This window comes from Lepus europaeus, chromosome X (genome assembly GCF_033115175.1).
Source record: "Lepus europaeus isolate LE1 chromosome X, mLepTim1.pri, whole genome shotgun sequence".
In the NCBI taxonomy this organism is placed as follows: domain Eukaryota; kingdom Metazoa; phylum Chordata; class Mammalia; order Lagomorpha; family Leporidae; genus Lepus; species Lepus europaeus.
The window spans coordinates 85,823,635-85,847,004 of NC_084850.1; the positions used below are offsets into that span (position 1 = coordinate 85,823,635).

Genomic DNA, 23,370 nt, shown 5'->3' on the forward strand with positions numbered 1-23,370 from the left:
ACCTTATAAAATCTGATGGTCACAAATCTGATGGTTTCTCCCAAGAGCTTGTCTCAGCAGCAACAGGGTCTTCCAGGGCTCGTGAAGTGGGTATATTACCTGCTTGATGATTTCATTCTCTCGGAGAAGCTGCTGATTTTGCTCACACAATTCTTGCATCTTCTTAAGTTCTTCATCCTATTTCCAGATAGTGCAATGATAGGTGGGGTTATTTTGGGCATTACATGTGGGTTACCAAACAACTCACATAGATGACAACATACTCCTGCCAAGTTGCTGGTAACAGATGGTTTGTGCACAGCAGGCATTGGCACCCAGAAAAATGTCTTATTCCCAGTTCCTAGGTGCCCTGAATGTCACTTCTATTCCAATGCTCTCTAGCTGTCCTGACCACACTCATTGGGATCATGGCTCTGCCCTACAAGTGTAAGTCTTTGCTGTTTTCTAGCCTCTCCGGCTCTATTCACATCAGGATGCTGGCTAAGAAACCCATGGAGAGTCAGCTCTGCTTGCTTGTAGACTACAGATGCTTCTGTTTGCCCTTCTCAACATGGGCGAGACGGTGTATTTGCTATTCCAAGAAGCCTGATTAAACTTCCTGGCCCTTAAGATAACCGGATTCATGCATATGAAGGCACTTGAACAAGTTTGTGCCAAAACAGAATTAAAAGATAATGTGCATTTTCCATAAGTCTTTTTGAAGTTCTGTCATATAATCCTAACTAGTTTGGTTATATCTTAGATGGGTAGTGCCAAGGAAACCCTACAGACTCAGGAAAAATGATTCCAAGTTGTACTAAAATAGTGCTCCAACATGCTACTAAAGGGTGTGGTGTTCCCAGCCTCTGAAGAGATTCAGACCGCAGGCGGTTTATGAACATGTCAGGTCTCAGCTCAGAACAAGCTCAGAAAGACACAGGTGAACGGCAAATGCCCCTAGGATTCCAACTCACTTTGGGGCGATTTCACTTGCTCGACTCTTGGGCGTTCACGCTGAGACAAAGAACCAGGAGGGCTCCCAGTCGGGTATGAATTCTGTACTGCTGCTTCCATCCCCAGAAGCGGGGTTTGTGTCCTGTGTGGCTGCACTCTGGACACCCCCTAACCTGATCAAACAGGGCCAAAAGGCAGTCGAGACTCCCCCCCCCCCCCCACCCCGCTCAGCAGTTCCCTCCTTTCCGCTGCCTGGACAATGGTCTAAAGGAGGTAGGCTTCTCCGCGAGAGATATGAAAGCGTTCCCTTGTCCCCATACCTGACACTTCAGCGTGCTCAGCAGCTGCTCTTCCTTCCCGCTGACTGACTCTTCTAGCCGCTTCTCAGCCACTTGGCTTTGCTGCAGCTGGCTGAGAAGGTACAGCACCTAGAGAAAGACACAACCCGCCGCGTGGCCTCAGAGGAGGCAGGGGAAGGGAGGACCCTGACTTAGTGCAGGCTGTGAGCACGTGGCTCCCTTCGGATTTTGAAGCCAAAGGCTCTCTTTGGTGGCTCTCGTGGCTTGAAGTCGTAGGCGCGGCAGTGACATTTTGCAGCTTGTGAATCTTGGTATTCAAGCTGGAGGCTGGCAGCCTTAGTTGCTGGTATATGTAAACTTAGAGAAGTCATTTCTCTCTGTTTCAGGTTGGTTATTTGCAAAATCCAAAAAGGAGCACATGGCCCTTAGAAGGAAACATTATACTCCCTCACCATTTTTAACTGACAATGACAGGCACTGACAGCTGATTTCTCGCATAGTGTCTTGGCCTGCCAGAGTTTACCTTCTCCTGGTGCTGCTGCTCCACTCGGACCAGCTCAGCCTGTAACTCTGTCTCTATCTCAGCGAAATGATTTCGTTCCTCAAACAGCATCTTCTGCATGTCTGCACAGCTGGCCTTGCTCTGTTGCAGGCTGCTTTCAAGCTTGCTGACCTGTATTTTGGAGGAGACGAGCTGGAAAAGATAGAAGAAGATCAGTTTATTCAGAGAATGATCACCTTTTCTGCCATTCACTAGGCAGGAAATGTCAGCTTCTTGAAATGGTCTGAGAAGAGTTCCTCTGTGTCCGTGTCCAAGTCCTTTCTTATTTTTTCAAGTCATCTGGATTCTAACACTGATTACTACCAATACTACTGCTCCGTTCCCAGGCCAGGAGTCCAGGTTTCTGCTGAGACACGTATATCATAAGGCTGGAAGCCATCACTAAGGTCCTTTTATTTCTTGCTCTGCCTCGAGGCAATAATCAACCTAACACAAACAGCAACTGACAACTCCAAATTCTGACATTTAAGAAGCTCTTCATTCATTTTAAAGAGAAATCCACAGGACACACCCCATGGCCAATTATGTCCTGTCTCAGAATGTCTGTTCTCACGTGTCAGAACTCGTAGACACATTAGCTGAGCTTGTAGATTGGGCTCTTGAGACTAGATTGATATCCTATGCTGGCCTAGTTTTACATCCACTGCGAGCTCAGATGGTGAACAGTATAAACACCAGTGTTCACAAGAGTAATCACACAAAAACGTAGAAAGGGTAACATGGCTCAAATGTGTGCATTCAGAGCTTATATGCATGTCTTGAGTATAAATGCTTCCATCATCTTATTATAATGGTAAGATTTTTCCTAAAGTGAATGTTTATATGCCAAAAGATGCTTAGGTTTTCTCTTTTCCAGATTGTATGTTAAAACTTTATGGCCGGCACCGCAGCTCAATAGGCTAATCCTCCGCCTGCAGCACTGGCACACCGGGTTCTAGTCCTGGTCGGGGCACCGGATTCTGTCCTGGTTGCCCCTCTTCCAGGCCAGCTCTCTGCTGTGGCCCAGGAGTGCAGTGGAGGATGGCCCAAGTCCTTGGGCCCTGCACCCGCATGGGAGACCAGGAGAAGCACCTGGCTCCTGGCTTCGGATCAGCGCAGTGCGCTGGCCACAGCACACCAGCCGCAGCGGCCATTGGAGGGTGAACCAACAGTAAAGGAAGACCTTTCTCTCTGTCTCTCTCTCTCACTGTCCACTCTGCCTGTCAAAAAAAAACAAAAACAAAAACAAAACTTTACAATATATGACTTGCAGGTCTTATGGGTGTTTATAAAGAGTAATACAATAATAGTTTGTGTTTAACCAGTGGCCCACCATGGCATCCTGGTCTTTCTCTAATAACAGTTAACATCAATTGAGCACTTGCTATAAATGCCAGGCACCACAGGTATCAATTTGTGAGTCCTATTATATTTTACAAGTGGCTGGTCTGCCTTTGTTTATGCCAATATTTACCCAACTATCCTCTCTGTGTAACACTAGTGGCAATAACCCTATGGTAGAATTCCAAGCCTAACATCTTATTCCAAATCTTCCTCACCAGACCCCAAGTCTTGCTGGTAGGAAGAGGGATGTTTACCTCTGCAATTAAATATTTGAGGGCACACTTGGCTTCCAGAATAGTGGCAATGTTTTCCCAGCGTTGTTTCGGCCTGTCTTCACTTTCGGCATCCAGCAGCTTCTGCTGTAGGTCAGCAATCTGAGCACTCCTTCAGGGAAAGAAACAGTAACCCTTACTGTGAGTAGCCTACACGCCAAGGAGAAAGGCAAGAATCCTGAGGAGAAACTTCAAGTCATCTTATGGATGCAGCTATCGGGCTAATATAATTTAAGTAATGATTGAGTCATCTGGTTAGAACTTTTATAGTATTTCAAATTCTGTTACAATGGAATGCCAGATTATCCACATTGTATTACTTTGTTAAATACAAGGCAAAACAGATGACTCATGTAACGGGACTTAGGGATATTATAATAAGACTTTTGGTATAATGTGTTGATGGTAAAACAGGACTTCATCATGAGGCTGTAGGAGTTCAGACTGTGATGTGGTAACCCACCCAACGCAGCAGTGAGATTCAGGTTGGAGACCTGAAGGAAAATCTCAAAAGAACAAACAGGTAGATGGATGCTCTTAGCCAGAATCAAATGTCAAATGACTGCATAGGGTTGGTGTTGTGAGACCCAGATTTTCTAAGACTAGAGGTACACTGACCCAACTGATGGCTTCCAGGTAAGTTCAGATCAAGTAGGGCCTAGACCAAGGTGTACATAATATTTCCATTTCATTAACAGACCCCTCAGATTAAATTTGTGTCTAGTGAGACAAGGTATACCAACATTTGTTTAACGTGCAATGCTATGTTACACATTGTAAGGAAAGGGGTACAAAAGTAATCTTGAAATAGCAGTTTTCAAATTTTGGGGGGGTCTTAGGACATTATGTTCTTAAAAATTATTGAAGACTCTGAAGAAAGTCTGTTCACATACATTGTACCTATAGATATTTAAACTATCAGAAAGTAAAACTTAGAAAAATTTTAAATATTTATTCACATAAAAAGAACAAACTCATTATATATTAACATAACACTATATTTTTCAAGACAAGAAACAATTCAGTGAAAAGAGTGGGATTATTTGACATTTTTGCAAAACTCAGGGAGGTATGACTTAGTAGAAGACAGCTAGGCTCTTATTTCTCCATCTGCATTCAATCTTTTGTGACATACTGTTTATTCTGATATAAATTAAGAAAATTTGACCTCATGTGGATATATAGTTGGAAAATGAGGAGTAATGAAATAGCCTTTTCACACAGTTGTAAATATTCCTGTTTGAGATGACACTGAAACTCAATAAGTGGTGGTTACTTAAAAGTTAGTTTCAGGCCCAGCATTGTGGTGCAGTGGGTAAAGTTGCTGCTCGTGATGCCAGCATCTGGTATCAGAGCACCGTTTCTAGTCCTAGCTACTCTGCTTCCAATCCAGCTTCCTGGGAAGGCAGCAGAAGATGGTCCAAGTACCTGGGCCCCTAGATGGAGTTCCAGGTTCCTAGCTTCAGCCTGGCCCAGCCCTAGCCCTTGTGGCCATTTGGGAAGTGAACCAGTGGATGGAAGAAAACTAACTAACTAACTAACTAACTAATTCTCTCTCTCTCTCCCTCTCCCTTTCAAATAAGCAAATATTTACTGAAGTACCTGAGCCATTGACTGCTGCCTCCCAGTAGGAGGCTGGAATCAGAAGCAGAGCTAGACTCAAACCCAGGCACTATGATATGAGATATGGGTGTTACAAATGGTTTCGTTTTCTTTCTGTTGCTGGGACTCAAATGGGTGCTCATATGGGATGTTGGCATTGCAGGCAGTCGCTTAACCTGCTGTACCACAATGCAAAACCCATATATGTGGTTTCTTAACTGTTGCACCAAATGCCTGTCCCTAAACTTATCTTTTAATTCTATTCCCCTCTCCCAATTTTTTGAAGCATCCTCATAGTAAAACCCATAGGTGAGTTAGTTTTTTTCTCTTTAAATTTTCAGGACATAAAATATTTCCAGAGGTGTATGTATATTTTCATATGTGTATATTTAAAACACACATATGAAAATATAGATTCAGTCTCAGGAACATCAGGACAGATGTCCCTTGACAAAATTTGCACTAGTAAACAATATACCAACATGTTAAACAATGGAAGATTGGGTCATCTGTACTTCAACTGTGACTATCTTCAGGAAACCCTTAGGCAGCTGCTTTGTAACATGCTGTGGCATGGCAGAGTGAGAAATAAAGGTAGGATTAAGTTGGCCTGCTTGGCCAGGGCACAGATGGCCAAGGTACATGCTTAGGTTCCATGTGGCCAGAGCTAAAATAAGAGATTCCTATTTGAGATAGCATGGGACACAGATCACAGTGTTTGGAGAAGAACCAGAGGTGAAGAGGAAGATGTTTCAGCTTGAGAGTCGGAGATGAGAAGACAGATTAGGAACAAATGGGAGAAGATTATAAGCAATCGTAAGTAATTGTTCAGTCTGGGCTGGTGCTTATATGGCTGTTAACTGGTTTGGAATGTAAATGGATTTAGGTTGTAATGTAATAAAGTGTCATGTTTGGATAGGCAAGCTACGTACATACACACATAAGTAAATAAAACCCACTGGTCTATCTTGTCATGTAAATGGATCTTGTATTCACATATACTTCTGTAACAAGTCATTTGGACAATATTAGTCTACTGAGTTGTGCAGATCCTCCAATTGTTAATATATTTCATTAATACAATATACAGATTCACAATTGTTAATATCACTGGTCTTATCAGAAAAGCTATGAAAAACTACCAAGCAGATACAAGTTTTCCAAAATTCTAAGTTTTGCTCAAAAGATCAAATATTTTCTTTGGTAATAAATACTGTCACCTGTTTTCTTTGAGGTGACAGGCTCACTCTGTTCATTTTTGAGAACATATCTGCCAAGAAAACCAAATCTGACTAACTGTATTATGTCTGTTAGTTGTTTTTTCAAGTAAAATAATGTTTCAGGGTGTGTACTTGGCATAGTGGTTAAGATGCTTGTTAGGATCCACATCCCATACCAAAGTGCTTGAGTTCAAGTCCTGGCTTTGCTCTTGATTCCAGCAGGTGATGGCTCAAGCAGTTGGGTCCCTGATACCTACGTGAGAGACTTGGATTGAGTTCCTTGCTTCCAGTTTTGGCCTGGTTCAGCCTTGGCCATTGAGGGCATTTGAGGAGTGGACCAATGAAGGGGAACTCTGCCTGTCTTTATCTCTCTCCCTCTGTCTCTCAGACAATAAAGAAAAAAATAAAGTTTTAAAACTGATGTTCCATGATAAAACAGGCCTGTTGGGCTCATACCACAGACAACTGCACAATACTTTTCTAGAAAAGACCATGATACTCCACACATGGCAACAGTACTTCATGTGTTCTTGCCACAAAGGTGTTTCAACAGATGTGAACTCAAGGATTGAGATTTAATAAAATTAATAATTTTTTCTGCTTTATCAAAGCCATTCTTTTTTATTAAATGATTTTATTTATTTATTTGAGAGGTAGAGTTACAGACAGAGAGAGAAAGGTCTTCCACCTGCAGGTTCATTCCCCAAATGGCCATGACAGTTGGAGCTGAGCTGATCCGAAGCCAGGAGCTTCCTCTGGGTCTCCCACACAGGCACAGGGGCCCAAGTGCTTGGGCCATCCTCCACTGCTTTCCCAGGCTATAGCAGAGAGCTGGATCAGAAGTGGAGCAGCTGGGACTAGAACCAGTGCCCACATGGGATGCTGGCACTGCAGGTGGAGGATTAACCCACTGCACCACAGCATTGGCCCCCCAAAGCCATTCTTAAGTAAGACTGGCTTTAAAAAAAAAACAAAACAAACAAAACTGGGAGTGTTTAGATGTGAAGGATACAATGACTACCAGTTCACTGCTTTTGGTGTCAGCAGTTTTGTCCACTACTGCTTCTGCACTATGAGTGTAAATGTCAACATAGTAAAAAAGGCAAGTCGCGTCCTAATACTATTATGAAGATAGTGTTGACTATACAGATTCCCTGAAAGGGTCTTGGAGGACCCCCCGCCCCCGTACCAAGGAGTCTGTGGACTACACTTTGATAACCCTGGCTTAATGTATAATCCTTCGCTTCAATAAGCTTATAAATTGTCTTGAGGTTGACAAAATTAGTGAATGTAAAACAAAGAATACACACATAACATATATCATCTGCAGTATAATTGAGTATGATAAGTTTTGAGTTTAGAAGAGAGGAGGATAGGAGGAGTCATCATCTAATCATATGCCCTTTCTTGTTTCCTCTTACAATTCATATCCCTTATCTAGTCCAAAATTTAGTTGAGGTCTCATCAACTTTGGGAAAGTTTCCCTGATCAAACTCACCTCTTTCTAATTTCTTCTACTTGGCACTTGCCCTACATTTACAGAATCATTTACTCATGCACGTGGTATGCAGGTAAATGTTTAACAACCAGTACTTTAAAAACAAGTCCTGATTTGAAGTTTTTGCCAGTTGCTGTGGTATAAGCACCATCACCATAATTAATTGTAAGCTATCAGTGGTTTGCAACATTCCTGAAATTTTAACAATTTCAGCCCATCACTGTAAGTAATTATCCTATTCCCACTTAAGAGCAAGCATAATGCCATCTGCTCTTTTTATATGTCTCAACTACATTCAACACAGCACAAAGTGAGAACTCAAATGTTGAGTGACTAATAGATGTAGCTAACAACAAATAGCTAAAATCAAATTAAGTGATCTCCCTGGTCTTCTGGGCAACAAAATTCTATTAACATAAGATGCTATAAAATCTGTCAAAGTTCTGTTCCTTTTAGATTTCATTAACTGTTTAAAAGATAATAATGGTGATTAGAGAAGCTGTATAGCATAATTTCTGGCCTCACAGCCAAAAGAGGAGAGAGAGAACATGCAGCAAGCACTTCTAATATGCCAAATACTATGTTACGCACTTTACTTACTAATCTCATTTAATATTCTTAAGCTTACCTATACATTATGCTCATACAAGTATTACAGTATATCAATTTTGCTGATGATCTCTAAAATACTCTAGCGTTGTCACTCTTTCTTTGTTAAAGATTTACTTCTCTGAAAGGTAGAGTGACAAAGAGAGGGAGAGACAAAGAGAGAGATACTTTCCATCTGCTTGTTTACCCCCAAAATTCCTATAAGAGCCAGGGCTAGAGCAGGCTGAAGTCAGGAGCTAGAACTATCTCCAGGTCTCCAATGCAGGTGGCATGAACCCAAGTTCTTGCCCATCATCCACTGCTTCCCCAGCGCATCAGCAGGAAGCTGATTTGGAAACACGGGGTAGCCAGGGCTCAAACTAGCACTCCAGTATGGGATGCAGTTGTCCCAAGCAGTGACCTACCCTGCTGTGCCACAACACCCATCCCTGGTGTTGCTTTTCTTTTCTTTTTTAATTTTTTTTTTTGACAGGCAGAGTGGACAGTGAGAGAGAGACAGAGAGAAAGGTCTTCCTTTTTGCCATTGGTTCACCCTCCAATGGCCGCTGCGGTTGGTGTACCGCGCTGATCCGATGGCAGGAGCCAGGTGTTTCTCCTGGTCTCCTGTGGGGTGCAGGGCCCAAGCACTTGGGCCATCCTCCACTGCACTCCCTGGCCACAGCAGAGAGCTGGCCTGGAAGAAGGGCAACCGGGACAGAATCCGGTGCCCTGACCGGGACTAGAACCCGGTGTGCCGGCGCCGCAAGGCGGAGGATTAGCCTAGTGAGCCGCGGCGCCGGCCTGCTTTTCTATGATTGATTCTTGGGTTCCTCTAATATTCTGCTCTCAGGTCTACATTTCACAGATACTACTGGATTAAGAATTGTGGTGTGTTGTAAAAAGCAGGGGCTTTGGAATTAGATAGCTAGGTTTGAATCTGAGTTCTGTTGTTAGTTAATGCCTTTGGCAAATTTCTTAAGATCTTTGAGCTTCATCTCAGGTCTGTAAAATAGGAAGAATGATACTTACCTCATTAGGTATCAGTGGGACTGAAGACGAAAATGTTTCTAACATGTTTACATGTTTAGTGCAGAGCCTGGTTAAAAAAAATGCTACATTCTCTTGTTTTTCCACCATCACAAAGCTACTGAAAAATAAGCTTTTGAATTACTGGATTAACAGGTTCTATTTTTATTCCAAGCATAAACTGGAATGCCTTAGAGATAGTCCCTTTACCTGAGTTCCATTTCAGTCTCTAGGCTTTCAATCTGCTTGGTAATGGAATCGTCTGCCTCTGAACCTTGTCCACGCATTTCAGCCAGTGAGAAGGTGCGCCTCTGTAAAGCAGCACAGCGGGAAGGAGAGTGAGATACTACAGGGAAAGCACTCCTCCACCTCCACCTCCACCTGCACCTGCACCGGGATGAGGATTTCCGAGGCATGCAGTCTGACCACTGCTGATGCTTTTCACAAGGGTGCTTACTCGGAGCTTAGGAGGTGGATTCTCTCCAGATTCCTTTTTCTCTTTGAGTTGAGCCACATCCTGAGCCAGGATCTTTCTGTCTTCAAGAAGGTCATTCAGATGGCGTTTGGCTTCCTCAGTACTGACCATAACCTCAATTTCATTTCCAAGCCAGTTCTAGAAGAGAAATCAGTGATGTCTGGTTTAGGGATGAGGAACCAATGGCCCAGTGGGCTAGATTCAGTTCCAGACTTAGTTTCATTTGGACATGAATTTTCCGTTAGTACCTACACTCACAAACACCACTACCCTCTCTTAGGGCCTTTAAACAGCAGCACACAAAAAGAGGTCTATTGTTTCTATCTGCCTCATGTTCACTTCCTGCAAATTCCCCTTAACATTTGTTCTTTAATGTTAACTACTCATGATGTAGAACTGAAGAATACTTTCATTATCTATTCTATTTAACAGACGTACATTCTATTTTTTTAAAGCTTTTATTTATTTATTTGAGAGAGAGAGAGAGAGTTACAGAGAGAGGGGGAGACAGAAAGAAAAGTCTTCCATCTGCTGGTTCACTTCCCAAGTGGCCGCAATGGACAGAGCTGAGTTGATCAGAAGCCAGGAGCTTCTTCCAAGTCTCCCATGCAAGTGTAGGGGCCCAAACACTTAGGCCATCTTCCACTGCTTTTCCAAGCCATAAGCAGAGCTGGATCAGAAGAGGAGCAGCCAGGACATGAACAGGTTCCCATACGGGATGCTGGTGCCACAAGTGGAGGCTTAGCCTATCATACCACAGCACTGGGCCCCTAGATATCCATTCTTAATTTTCATTTAAAAATGTTTATTTTCATGTACTTAAAAGGCAGTGTAACATACAGAGAGGCACACAATGTAGAGAGCTCTTTCATCCATTGGTTCACTCCCTAAATGTCTGCAACAGTCAGGGCTGGGCCAGGCCTGAATTCCATCCAGGTTTCCCATGTGGGTGGCAGGAACCCAATTACGAGGAAAGCATCCATTGCTTCCCAGGATGCATTAGCAGGAAGCTGGACAGGAAACAAAGCAGTCTGGACTTGAACTGGTGTTCTAATATGGGATAAAGCAACCAAAGAGGCAGCTTAACCAGCTGTGCCAAAAGACCTGCCTCTATTCTTAATTTTTAAAGTAGATGAGGGACTAGCATCGCCAGTATCCTATATGAGAGCTGGTTCAAGTCCTGGCTGCTGCATTTTTTTTTTTGTTAAAAAATATTTATTTTACTTATTTGAAAGACAGAGTTAGAAAGAGAGAGTGAGGGGGGGGGGGCGGTCTTCCATTTGCTGATTTACTCCCCAAATGGCCACAAAGGTCACAGCTGAGCTGATCCAAAGCCAAGAACCAGGATCCTCTTTCTGGGTCTCCCACATGGGTGCAGGAGCCCAAGGACTTGGGCCATCTCTTACTGCTGTCCCAGGCCATAGCAGAGAGCTGGATCAGAAGTGGAGCAGCCAGGACACGAACTGGCGCCCATATGGGATGCCAGCATTGCAGGTGCCACAGCACTGCCCCCCCCAATCTATTTTTAAAATTCAATCTTTGTTAACATTCCCTCAACCCTAAAAGAAAAAATAAGCAAGCAAATAAAAAACTCTCCAGGCTGGGACAAGCATTGTGGTGCAGGAGGTTAAGCTGTTACATGTTGCAGTGGCAACCATGTCAGAGCACAGGTTTGAGTCCTGGCTACACCACTTCTGACCCAGCTCCCTGCTAATGTGCCTGGAAAAGCAGCTGAAGACAGCTCAAGTATTTGGACCCTTACCACCGATGTCAGAGACCTGGATGGAGTTCCAGGCTCCTGGCTTTAGCCTAGTCCATCCCTGGCCATTGCACATATTTGCGGAGTAAACCAGTGGATGGAAGATCTCTCTTTTGCTTCTCTCTTTGTCACTCTGCCTTTCAAATAAGTAAAATAAGTCTTCAAAAACATTTAGGGGGAAAATGAAATTAAAAATAGTTTATTAAAAGGAAAAACCCTCTCTAGGCCAAGATGGCTTTTTTCAGACTTTCAGAGAAGAAACAAATTTCATTCTACAAGCCTCCCAGAGAACTGACTAGGAAGTACTACTTCTTGACTCAATTTATGATGCCAGCATTATCTTGATACCAAAATCAAAGATGTTATAAGAAAACTATAGGCCAATATCCCTCACCAACATAGATGTTAACATTTTAAACAAAATTTTTATTTTATGCACAGATGCTCCTTGACTTATGACGGAGTTATGTCCCAGTAAACCCACAGTATGTTGAAAATATCCTAAGTGTAAAATGCTTTTAATATGCCTAACCCACCAAACACCAAAACTTAGCTTAGTTTACCTTAAATATGCTCAGAACTCTTACATTAGCCCAGTTGGGCGAAATAATCTAACGCAAAGCGCATTTTATAAAAAAGTATTAATTATCTCATGTAACTTATTGAACACTGCACTGAGAGTGAAAATCAATATGATTATATGGGTATAGTCAACATAGATGGGTGCTGTATAGACATGATGGAATGTGAAAACACAACATACAATATCCCAAAACTCCAGCAACACAGTATACACTGTAGAGTACTGGTTCTGGAGCTGCAGCTTGCTGCCACTGCCAAGGATCACAAGAGTATCATACGACATAATGATACCCCTGAAAAAGATCAGAACTCAGAGTGTGGAGTATGATTTCCACTGGCCTATCCTTTTCACACCAATGTAAAGTCAAAAATAGTTAAACTGAGCCATCCTAAGTCAGAAACAGAAATTGAATTCAACAATACATTACAATCAAGTGGAGTTTATAAAAAAAAATACAATGCTGGTTCATTTAAAGTAATTCACCACATCACCAAGAAGACACTTGGCAACATTTAACATCCATTTGTAACCAAAACTTACAGCAAACCAAGGACAGGTAAGGACTTCTTCAACTTGATATAAGAGCACCCATGAAAAACCTACAACTGCCATCACACATAATGGGAAGACTGAATTTTCCCATCTAAGATTAGGAAGAATAATATCTACTTTCACCACTTCTATTCAACATCATCCTGAGGGCAATGCGATAGGGCAGGCAAAAAAAAAAAAAAAAACAACCATACAGATTAGAAGAAAAAAATTAGAAAAGAGCGAGCAAAAAAGCTAGTAGACTAATGTCATATGAAAAAAGTTAATATGTATGGGGCCGATGCTGTGCTATAGTGCTTATAGACTTAGCCGCCTGTGATGCCGGCATCCCATATGGGCACCAGTTCGAGTCCCAGCTGCTCCACTTCCCATTCAGCTCCCTGCTAATGGCCTGGAAAACTGGAAGAACATGTTCCAAGTGCTTTGGCCCCTGCCAGCCACATAGAAGACCTGGATGAAACTCCTGGCTCCTAGTTTTTGCCTGGACCAGCCCTAGTTGTGGCTGATTTGGCAGTAAACCAGAAGATGAAAAGATCTCTCTCATTCAAATAAAAAAAAATCTTTAAAAATCAACTGTATTTTATATACCAGCAATGAATGGCTGCACAGTATGTCAATTCCTTATAAAGTTTAGCTTATATTTACCCTATGACCCAGAAGTCCCACTCCTAGGTAGTTACCCAAGTGAAATGATTACTTTTTATTTAAAAAAAAATAGCAGTTATGCTTTTAATGGAGGAAGTTATAAAATGCATCAATGTATAAAGAATAACTTACTTACTCATTAGCATAATGACTCATGTAAATGACATTTTGATAATGTACAGTACAGTGTGTTAGACCTCAAAAAGGAAACTTCACAAAGTTTCCTGCAACCTAAGACACTGGAAAGGTTCCTTAAGTTGTTTTTACCCACCATATTTATTATAATAGTTCCAAATGGTATCTAGGGGAATTAAAAAATAGAAAAAATATATAGAACATTCCATAAATCTGCATATCATTCTTGTGCAGAGGCCATGCTAATCTTATCTACATCATTCCAATTTTAGTATATGTGCTGTCAAAGCAAGCACTTTTTTTTTAAAGATTTATTTATTTATTTGAAAGTCAGGGTTACAGAGAGAGAGAGAGAGAGAGAGAAAGAGAGAGAGAGGTCTTCCATCCGATGGTTCACTCCCCAATTAGCCACAACAGCCAGAACTATGCCGATCCAAAGCTAGGAGCCAGGAGCTTCTTCCGGGTCTCCCACGTGGGTGCAGGGGCCCAAACACTTGGGCCATCTTCTACTACTTTCCCAGGCCATAGCAGAGAGCTGGATTGGAAATGGAGCAGCTGGGTCTCGAACTGGATGCCATAGGGGACGCTGGTGCTTTAGGCTAGGGCGTTAACCCGCTGCACCACACTTTGTTTACATAGAAACCTGTGAGTTTCTTAAGAGCAGGTTTAGGGGGCTGGTGTTGTGGCTCACTTGGTTAATCCTCTACCTGCAGTGCCGGCATCCCATATGGGTGCTGGGTTCTAGTCCCAGTTGCCCCTCTTCCATTCCAGCTCTCTGCTGTGGCCCGGGAATGCTTCGGCGCCTGCACCCATGTGGGAGACCAGGAAGAAGCACCTGGCTCCTGGCTTCGGATTGGTGTAGCTCTGGGCGTAGCGGCCATTTGGGGAGTGAACCAAAGGAAGGAAGACCTTTCTATCTGTCTCTCTCTCATTGTCTAACTCTATCTGTCAAATAATAAAAAAAGCAGGTTTAGTCATGTGATAGTCAATTTGAGGTGTCAGCTTGATTAGATTAAGGAAGATCAAGAGGGTTGGTAAGCATTCTTTCTGGGTATATCAGTGAGGGTGTTCTCAAGGGTAGACTGGTATTTGAATTGGGGAACCAAGTGGGTTAGATCCACTCTCAATGTGGGCGGGCACCATCCAATTGGCTAGGGCCCAGACAGAACAGAAAAGGTACAGGAAGGGTGATATCCTCTTTCTCCCCTGGAGATTGGAAAGACTTCTGCTCTCAAACATCAGAATTTTGGGCTCTCTGACTCTTAGTCTCCAGGACTTAAAGCAGGTGGCTCCCACGCCCTGGGTTCTCAGGCCTTCAGACTTGAATAGCCAGGCTATTTGCATCCTTGGGCCTCTAGCCTGCACATGGTCTATTGTTGGACCTCCCAGCCTCTATAATGCTGTGAGCCAGTTCCCCTGACAAATTCCTTTGGATACAAAACAGAGTTTCCAAAAGATAATGCAAAATGCATAATATGAAAAAAACGCATGGATTTCAAAATATTTGTACCAAAACAATTGTTTTTTTTTTTAAAAAGATTTATTTGAAAGTCAGAGTTACAGAGAAGTAGAGAAGTAGAGAAGGAGAGAGAGAGAGAGAGAGAGAGAGAGAGAGAATGAATGAATCTTCCATCCACTGGTTCATGCCCCAAATAACTGTAATGGCCAGAGCTGGGCCAAGTGAAAGTCAGGAGCCAGAGCTTCATCTGGGTCCCCACGTGGGTGCAGGGGCCCAAGCATTGGGGCTATCCTCTACTGCTTTCCCAGGCCATAAGCAGAGAGCTGGATTGGAAGAGAAGCAGACAGGACTTGAACCAATGCCCACATGGGATGCCGGCACTATAGGTGGTGGCTTTATTTGCTACAGCACTGCAATGGCCCCACAATCTTGTCTTTTAATTCCATTTTCCATGAATTTTTTGAAGTATCATCCTATGTATATCTATGAGTACAAATATATCTATCCTATTGCTACTGTCTCTTTGGAGAATTCTGACCAATACCACTCATCGTTGTCAAAAACTGGGACAAAAAACCTCAAGACATCATTTAATAGGTGAATGCATAAGTAAATTGTGGTTAATATATACAATATTTTGCTGCTCCGCAAGAAAGGGTACAACTACTGATACACACAATAACCTGGATACATCTCAAATGCATCATGCTAAGTGAAAGAAATCATACTGTATGCTTCTATTTACAACACTGATGCAAAGGGACAGCTATAACAGACTACAGATCAGTGTTTGCCAAGGGCAAGGTGTATGCAAAGAGTTTTTGGGGCAAGAAAATTATTCTTTTTTTTAAAGATTTATTTATTTATTTGAAAGTCAGAGCTACAGAGAGGGGAAGAGACACACAGAGAGGTTTTTCATCTGTTGTTTCACTGCCTAGATGGCTACAACAGCTGGGGCTGGGCCAGGCTGAAGCCAGGAGCCAGGAGCTTCATTCAGGTCTCCCATGTGGGTAGCAGGGGCCCAAGTACCTTGGGCCATCTTCTGCTGCTTTCCCAGGCCATTAGCAGGCAGCTGGATTGCAAGGGGAGCAGCCAGGATATAAACCAATGCCCATATAGGATGCTGGCAGCTTTATCTGCTACATCACAATGCTGGCCCCAAGAGAACTATTCTCCATCTTGTGTGTGGTGGTGGTTGTACAATTATACACTGTCAAAACTCACAGAAGTGTATAATAAGGGTACATTTTATTGCATGTCAGTTATACTTTAATAGAATGAGGGGAAGTCAACGTGATTTGACACCCTAGCAGACAAAAAAATCTCCTAAGAGCATCTGAATACAGAAAAAAACTTCTGAAAAAAAATCAATTATAATAAAATCTTCAGCAAACTAGGTAAGGGACTTCTTCAACTTGATAATGGACATATATAAAAATCCTATAGCTAATATACTTCACAGTGAAAGTTTGAATGCTCTCTTCCCAAGATTGAGAACAATACAAGGATGTTTCTTCTTGCCTATTCTATTCAATATTGTATGGGAGGTTCTGGAAAGTACAATAGGCAAGATAGTTTGTTAAAAAGGTACAGAGTGAAAAAGAAGAAATAAAATTGCTCCTATTTGCAGGTAACATCAGCATCTATGTAGAAAACCCAAAAGATGCTACAAAAAGCTATAAGTATGTCTAAACAATTGGGAGTAGTAATAAAAAATGCCATTTCCAATATCATAAAATAAGAAATATTTAGGGGCATTCATGACAAAAGATTCAACATTTGTATACTGAAAACTAAAACACTGCTGAGAGAAATTGAAAAACTAAATAAATAGTCACGTATTGCATTAATGGATTCAAAGACTCAATATTCTTAAGATGCTAATTCTCCTCAAATTTATCTATAAATTTTCTGCAAGCCTGATCAAACTACCAGTAGGCTTTTTTTGAACTGTCAAACTGATTTTAAATGGAAATGCAAAGGATTTAGTTTTCCCAGAACAAAAGAGTAACAACTTTAGAGGGCTTATATTACCTGATTTCAGGACCTATTATAAAGCAACTGCATTCAAGACGTTTGGTACTGGCATAAAAATAGACATGTAAATTATGACACAGGATCTAGAAATAGATGTCTGGATATTTAACTGATAGAGGTGTCAAATCAAAATGAGGGGCCGGTGCTGTAGCCTGGTGGGTAAAGCTGCCGCCTGCAGTGCTGGCATTCCATATGGGCGCTGGTTCAAGTCCTGGCTGTTCCACTTCCGATCCAGCTCTCTGCTATGGCCTGGGAAAGCAGTGGAGGATGACCCAAGTCCTTGGGCCCCTGCACCTGCGTGGTAGACCCGGAGGAAGCTCCTGGCTCCTGGTGCAGCTATGGCCATTGTGGCCAATTGGGGAGTGAACCAGCAGATGGAAGAGTGCCTCTCTCTCTCTCTCTGCCTCTCCTCTCTCTGTGTAACTCTGACTTTAAAATACATAAATCTTTGAAAAAAAAAAAAATGAGTCCTATACCTAAATGTAAAGCTTATAAACAAAACTTCTAGAAGAAAATTTAGCAGGAAATTTTAGTGAACACAAAGTTGGTAAATACTTCTTAAATAGAAATATTTAAATGTGAAAATCATGAGGCATAAGAGAAAAAACTATCAAATTACATAGAATCAAAATTTTAAAAGTATCAAAAAGAAAAGACAAACTAAATAACCGGGGAGAAAATATTTGTAAAACACAGAAACTACTCTGTTGGGTGTCTTTAGAATATATGAACAACTCTAATAATAAGACAAAAGACAACCCAATTATATGGACAGATATTTCACAAAAGAAAATATACGTAGATATGGCTATAAGCCTGCAAAACATGTTCAAAAATCATTGTTTATTTACGGAAATGACAATGAAAACCACAGTGAGGTACCACTAACTCACCGAATAGAATAGCTGAAACTTACAACACTGACCACACTGAGTAAGTATTGGAAAGAATGTGCAGCAACTAGAACTTTCATACATTGCTAGTGGGAATATAAAATGTTGGAAAAAAGTTGGACAGTTGCTTAAAAGTTAAAACATATCCATGTTATACAAGAAAGCTATTCAAGTCCTAGCTACCTACTCAAAAGAAATGAAAAATTTATGTCCACACAAAGATTTGCACTTAAATGTTCAGTACAACATTTATAAAAGCCACAGACTGGGGCCAGTGCTGTGGCATAGTAGGTTAAGCCTCTGCCTGTGGAGCTGGCATCCCATATGGGCACCGGTTTAAGTCCTGGATCCAATTCCCTGCTAATGGCCTGGCAAAGTAGTGGAAGGTGGCCCAAGTGCATGGGCCCTTGCACTCTGGGTGACCCAGAAGAAGCTCTTGGCTCCTGGCATCTGATTGGCCCAGCTCTGGCCACTGTGGCTATTTGGGGAGTGAACCAGTGGATGGAAGAACTCTCTCTCTGTCTCTCCCTCTCTCTCTTTGTAACTCTGCCTCTCAAATAAATAAATAAATCTAAAAAAAAAAGCCACAGATGGGAAACAACCCAAAAGTCCATCAATAGATGAATGGGTAAACAAATTGTGGTATATCCATACAATGAATGGGCTGTGACTCAGCAATAAAAAAAGTAAAGATACATGAAACCATTTAGAGGGATTTCAATATAGTTGTGCTGAATGAAAGAGGCCAGGGATAGGTGTTGTGGCACAGAAGGTTGAGCTGGCACTTGGAAAGCTTGCATCCCATTCTAGAGTGTTGGTTCAAGTCCCAGCTGCTCTGCTTCCCATCCAGCTCCTGCTAATATGCTGGGGAGCAGTGGATGATGGTTCAAGTACTTGAGTTCCTGGCACCCACAAGGGAGATCAGGATGGAGTTCTTGGCTCCTGGCTTTGGCCTGGCCTGTCTCTGCCTGTTGCAGCCATTTGGGGAGTGAACCAGTGGATGGAAATCTAACTTGTTCTCTGTTTCTGTCTCTGTCTCTCTGCCTTTCATGTAAATGAATATAAATAAACATTTTTTAATAAAGAAAGAAGCTTGGGCCAGTGCTGTAGCATAATGGATGAAGCCACCGCCTGTATATGGGCACTGGTTCAAGTCCTGGCTGCTCCACTTCCAATGCAGCTCCCTGCTAATTTTCCTGAGAAAGCAGTGGAATATGGCCCAAGTGCTTGGGGCCCCTGTATCCACATAGGAGACCTGGAAGAAGCTTCTGGCTCCTGGCTTTAGCTTGGCCTAGTCCCAGCTGTTGTGGACATTTGGGAAGTGAACCAGTGGACGGAAGCTTCCTTTCTCTCTGTAACTCTGCTTTCAAATAAATAAAATAAATCTTAAATAAAAAAGGGAGCTAGAAAAAATTATATGGATATGATTCCAATTTCATAAAATTCTAGAAAATGAAAAAAATTCTGCAATTATGCAAAGCTGATGAATAACTGGAATAGAGTAGGGGGGTTACAAAAAAACTTTGGCAATGCTGAACATTATCATTATCTTGATTGTGATGATTTCATGGATGCACATATAACTGTCAAATTTCAAACTGCATGCTTTAAGTATGTACAATTCATGCTATGTTAATTATATCTCAATAAAGCTGTTTTAAAAAGTAAATGAACCTCAATAGGGGCAAGGATAGAAAGGGTTCTACATTCTTGGTCTTTAACAACAGTTCAAAAATACTGTATGTTTTATGAACTAAGGCTTTCAGGTAGAACTTCAGGTTTTGTCATGTTTATTTATTTTTAGAGACTTACCTATTTTTACTTGAAAGGCAGAGTTACAGAGAGAGGTAGAGACAGACAGAGGTCTTCCATCTGCTGGTTCACTCCCCAAATGGCCGCAACAGCCAGAGCTGTGCCAGGAGCCAGGAGCTTATTCTGGGTCTCCCACATGGGTGCAGGGGCCCAAGGACTTGGACCATCTTCTACTGCTTTCCCAGGCCATAGCAGAGAGCTGGATCGGAAGCAGAGCAGTGGGGACTTGAACCGGCACCCATATCAGATGCTGGCACTGCAGGAAGTAGCTTTACCCACTATGCCACAATACCAGATGCTACCGTGTTTATTTCTAAAATAAAGTTATTTCCCTATTTCTTGTGTACATAGAAAAACGGCAGTTCAACGGGCCCCTACCTTCACTCGAGCTGCAGTGCCTTCCATTCCCCGGCTCTGAGTCTCTTTCCGCTTATCTGCAACCTCCCGTTGTTTCTGGAGAGCATCCTTGAGACGCTTGTTGGCAGCCGCTGCCTAAGTAAAAATGGCATATAGTAATGTTGAATGAAGAACGTTTTAGTTTGTAGAATATTAGTAACACAGAATACAAAATCTCTGGGTCTGAGTTCCTTTATGAGCCACGCTTATAAGCCTCCACACATATGATATTGGTGAACAGCTACTGCTTTAGAGCCTAGGAGAGGAATACATCTCAAGGAAGTTCTGCAGTGAAAGATGTCAGGAAATATCCCATATATCAATATTACTCTGTGGGTTTCTTTGGAAATAATTAAGCTCAATTAGGGAAAAAAAAAAACCCTTTATTTGAATAGTTTCATTTTTCATCAGGTTTTTATTTGCCCATGGTTAATGACATATAAACAGTGGTAAAAATTTAGGAATTACTGATCAAGACTGGTATCTCTGGTATCTTGGGATGCAGGTTCATTTAAAGGATATGACTTTGCTACCATCTGGGTATAAAAACGATTGTAGAGTTGACTTAGCAGATTTGATTTTCTTACCTCCTCAGTTTTACGTCTGAGCACATTAGCCTGTTTCTGGAAGTTTCTTTCAAGTTTGAGCAGCTCATATTGTCTCTTACGGTCCTAATAAGAAAAAAGTAAAATCTTCATTGTTGTTCACCTAGCCAAAACTAAATAGTCTTTCAAAACATCCTTGCTACATCAGGCTAAATACAAAAGAATGAGCCACCTTCATCTCAAATCAGAGTCAAATATGGGTAGTTTAGAAACCATGTTTGTAAAAGTGAGTTTGCTGTACCTTATGGTACTTGTATGTTTATTTAGACCTTTAAAGAATTGCCAGTTTGTCAAGGAAGCATCACCATTCTCCCATCTCTCCATCAATGTATGAAATTTTCAATTTCTTTAAATTCTTGCCAACATTGTCTTTGACAGCCATCCAGCGGGTGTGAAATGGCTATTTCACGGGAATTTTGATTTGCATTTCCATTTCCCTGATGGCAAATAACAGTGAGCATCTTTAATAGGCTCATTATTTCACCCATTTAAAAACTGGGTTCTTAATTTTACTGGGTTATAGGAGTTCTTCATACCAAGTACATTCTGGATATAAGACCTTTATCACGGGCCGGACTTGGGGGGCATAGCCTGCAGTGCCAGCATTACATATGGACACTAGTTCGGGGGCCGGATGCTCCACTTCTGACCTGGCTCTCTGCTATGGCCTGGGAAAGCAGTGTAAGATGGCCAAGCCTTTGGGCCCCTGCATCCATGTGGGAGACCCGGAGGAGGCTCCTGGCTCCTGGCTTCAGATTGGCGCAACTCTGACCATTGCGGACATGTGGGGAGTGAACAAGATGGAAGATCTCTCTCTCTCTGCCTCTCTGCAACCCTCTGCCTTTCAAATAAATAAATAAATCTTTAAAAATGAAGACCTTTAAGCCGGCGCCATGGCTCAATAGGCTAATCCTCCGCCTTGCAGCACCGGCACACTGGATTCTAGTCCCGGTCGGGGTGCCGGATTCTGTCCCGGTTGCCCCTCTTCCAGGCCAGCTCTCTGCTGTGGCCCGGGAGTGCAGTGGAGGATGGCCCAAGTGCTTGGGCCCTGCACCCGCATGGGAGACCAGGAGAAGCACCTGGCTCCTGCCTTCGGATCAGCGCAGTGCCCCGGCCGCGGCAGCCATTGGAGGGTGAACCAACGGCAAAAGGAAGACCTTTCTCTCTCTCTCTCTCTCACTGTCCACTCTACCTGTCCAAAAATAAAAATAAAAATAAAATAAAGACCTTTAATCAGCTATATTATTTGCAAATATTTTCTCTCATTCTGTGGTTTGGCTATTCACTTCCTTGATTGTACAGCTTATAATACAGAAGCTTTTAATTGTGTCTTTCATGAGTCTTGGTGCTTCAGGCACCACATCTTAAAAAAACAAAACAGAAAAAAAAACTTGCCCTAATCCAAAGTCACAAAAATTAACACAATTTCTTCTAACAGATCTATAGCATTAACTCTTACATTCAGGTTTTTGATCTGTTTAAATATGCTTAAATATCTGTACATGATTTGAATCAATTCCAATTCATTATTCTGCATGTGAATATCCATTTATTTCAGTACCATCTGTTGAAAGACTATTCTATCTTTATTTTATTTTAAAAACAGATTTACTTATTTGAAAGGAAGAGCTAGAGTGTAGACAGAGAGAGATCTTCCATCCACTGGTTTACTCCTCAAATGGCCGCAACAACCAGGACTGGGCCAGGCCAAAGCCAGGAGCCAGGAGCTTCTTCCAGGTCTCCCATGTGGGTACACAGGCCCAAGCACTTGGGCCATCTTCTGCTGCTTTCCCAGGCCATTAGCAGGGAGCTGGATCAGAAGTAGAGTAGCCAGGACCAGAATCAGCACACACATGGGATGCCAGCTTTGCAGCCGGTGGCTTTATTCATTATGCTGAAACACCATTCCCTAAATGAAATTTTTTTTTGAAAGGCAGAGTGGATAGTGAGAGAGAGAGATAGAGAGAAAGGTCTTCCTTTTGCTGTTGGTTCACCCTCCAATGGCTGCCGTGGCTGGCGCATGGCGCTGATCCGAAGCCAGGAGCCAGGTGCTTCTCCTGGTCTCCCATGCGGGTGCAGGGCCCAAGGACTTGGGCCATCCTCCACTGCCTTCCCGGGCCACAGCAGAGAGCTGGCCTGGAAGAGGGGCAACTGGGATCGAATCCGGCGCCCCAACCGGGACTAGAACCCGGTATGCCGGCGCCGCAAGGCGGAGGATTAGCCTGCTGAGCCACGGCGCCAGCCCCCTAAATGAATCTTTAAAGAAATTAAAAATGTATAGAAAAACTGGAATAAAATTTAACTAAAGAATTCCTTCTAAGCATTACTTTATCTACATTCCATAATTTTGGAATGTTATATCTTTGTTTTTTATTTATTTATATTTATTTGGAAGGCAGAGAGAGAGAGAGGGAGAGGGAGGGAGGAAGGAAGGGAAGGGGAGAGGGAGAGAGAGAGAGAGAGATCTTCACCTGCTGGTTCATTCATTAAATGTCCACAAAAGATGGAGCTAGGACAGCCTGAAGCCAGGAGTCAGAAATTCCATCAGGAACCCCAGTACTTGACCATCACCTGCTGCCTCCCAGGGTGTGCATTAGCAGGTATAGCAGGAAGCTAGACCAGAAATGGCAGCAGGACTCAATTCCAGGCACTTCTGATATTGGATGTGGGCATTCTAAGCGGTGGTTTAACCCACT

The 23,370-nt window shown here is 42.4% G+C and overlaps 1 protein-coding gene and 1 non-coding gene across 6 annotated transcripts in view; both read right to left on the reverse strand.

The window, feature by feature from the left end:
• Positions 1-23,370, reverse strand: part of KIF4A (kinesin family member 4A) — a 131,270-nt gene that overhangs the window by 12,842 nt on the left and 95,058 nt on the right. For all 5 annotated transcript variants that reach the window (XM_062183178.1, XM_062183175.1, XM_062183177.1 and 2 more), the window contains exons 20-27: positions 20,657-20,740; positions 20,052-20,165; positions 9,781-9,936; positions 9,534-9,634; positions 3,372-3,501; positions 1,756-1,926; positions 1,254-1,361; positions 100-177 (exon numbers count right to left, since the gene is read on the reverse strand). In XM_062183178.1, coding sequence (XP_062039162.1) covers positions 100-177; positions 1,254-1,361; positions 1,756-1,926; positions 3,372-3,501; positions 9,534-9,634; positions 9,781-9,936; positions 20,052-20,165; positions 20,657-20,740 — 942 coding nt within the window. The remainder of the gene's footprint in view (positions 1-99; positions 178-1,253; positions 1,362-1,755; positions 1,927-3,371; positions 3,502-9,533; positions 9,635-9,780; positions 9,937-20,051; positions 20,166-20,656; positions 20,741-23,370) is intronic.
• On the reverse strand, positions 13,662-13,768 carry LOC133753866 (U6 spliceosomal RNA). Its single transcript, XR_009865107.1, has one exon. It is a non-coding gene; the product is annotated as a U6 spliceosomal RNA (small nuclear RNA).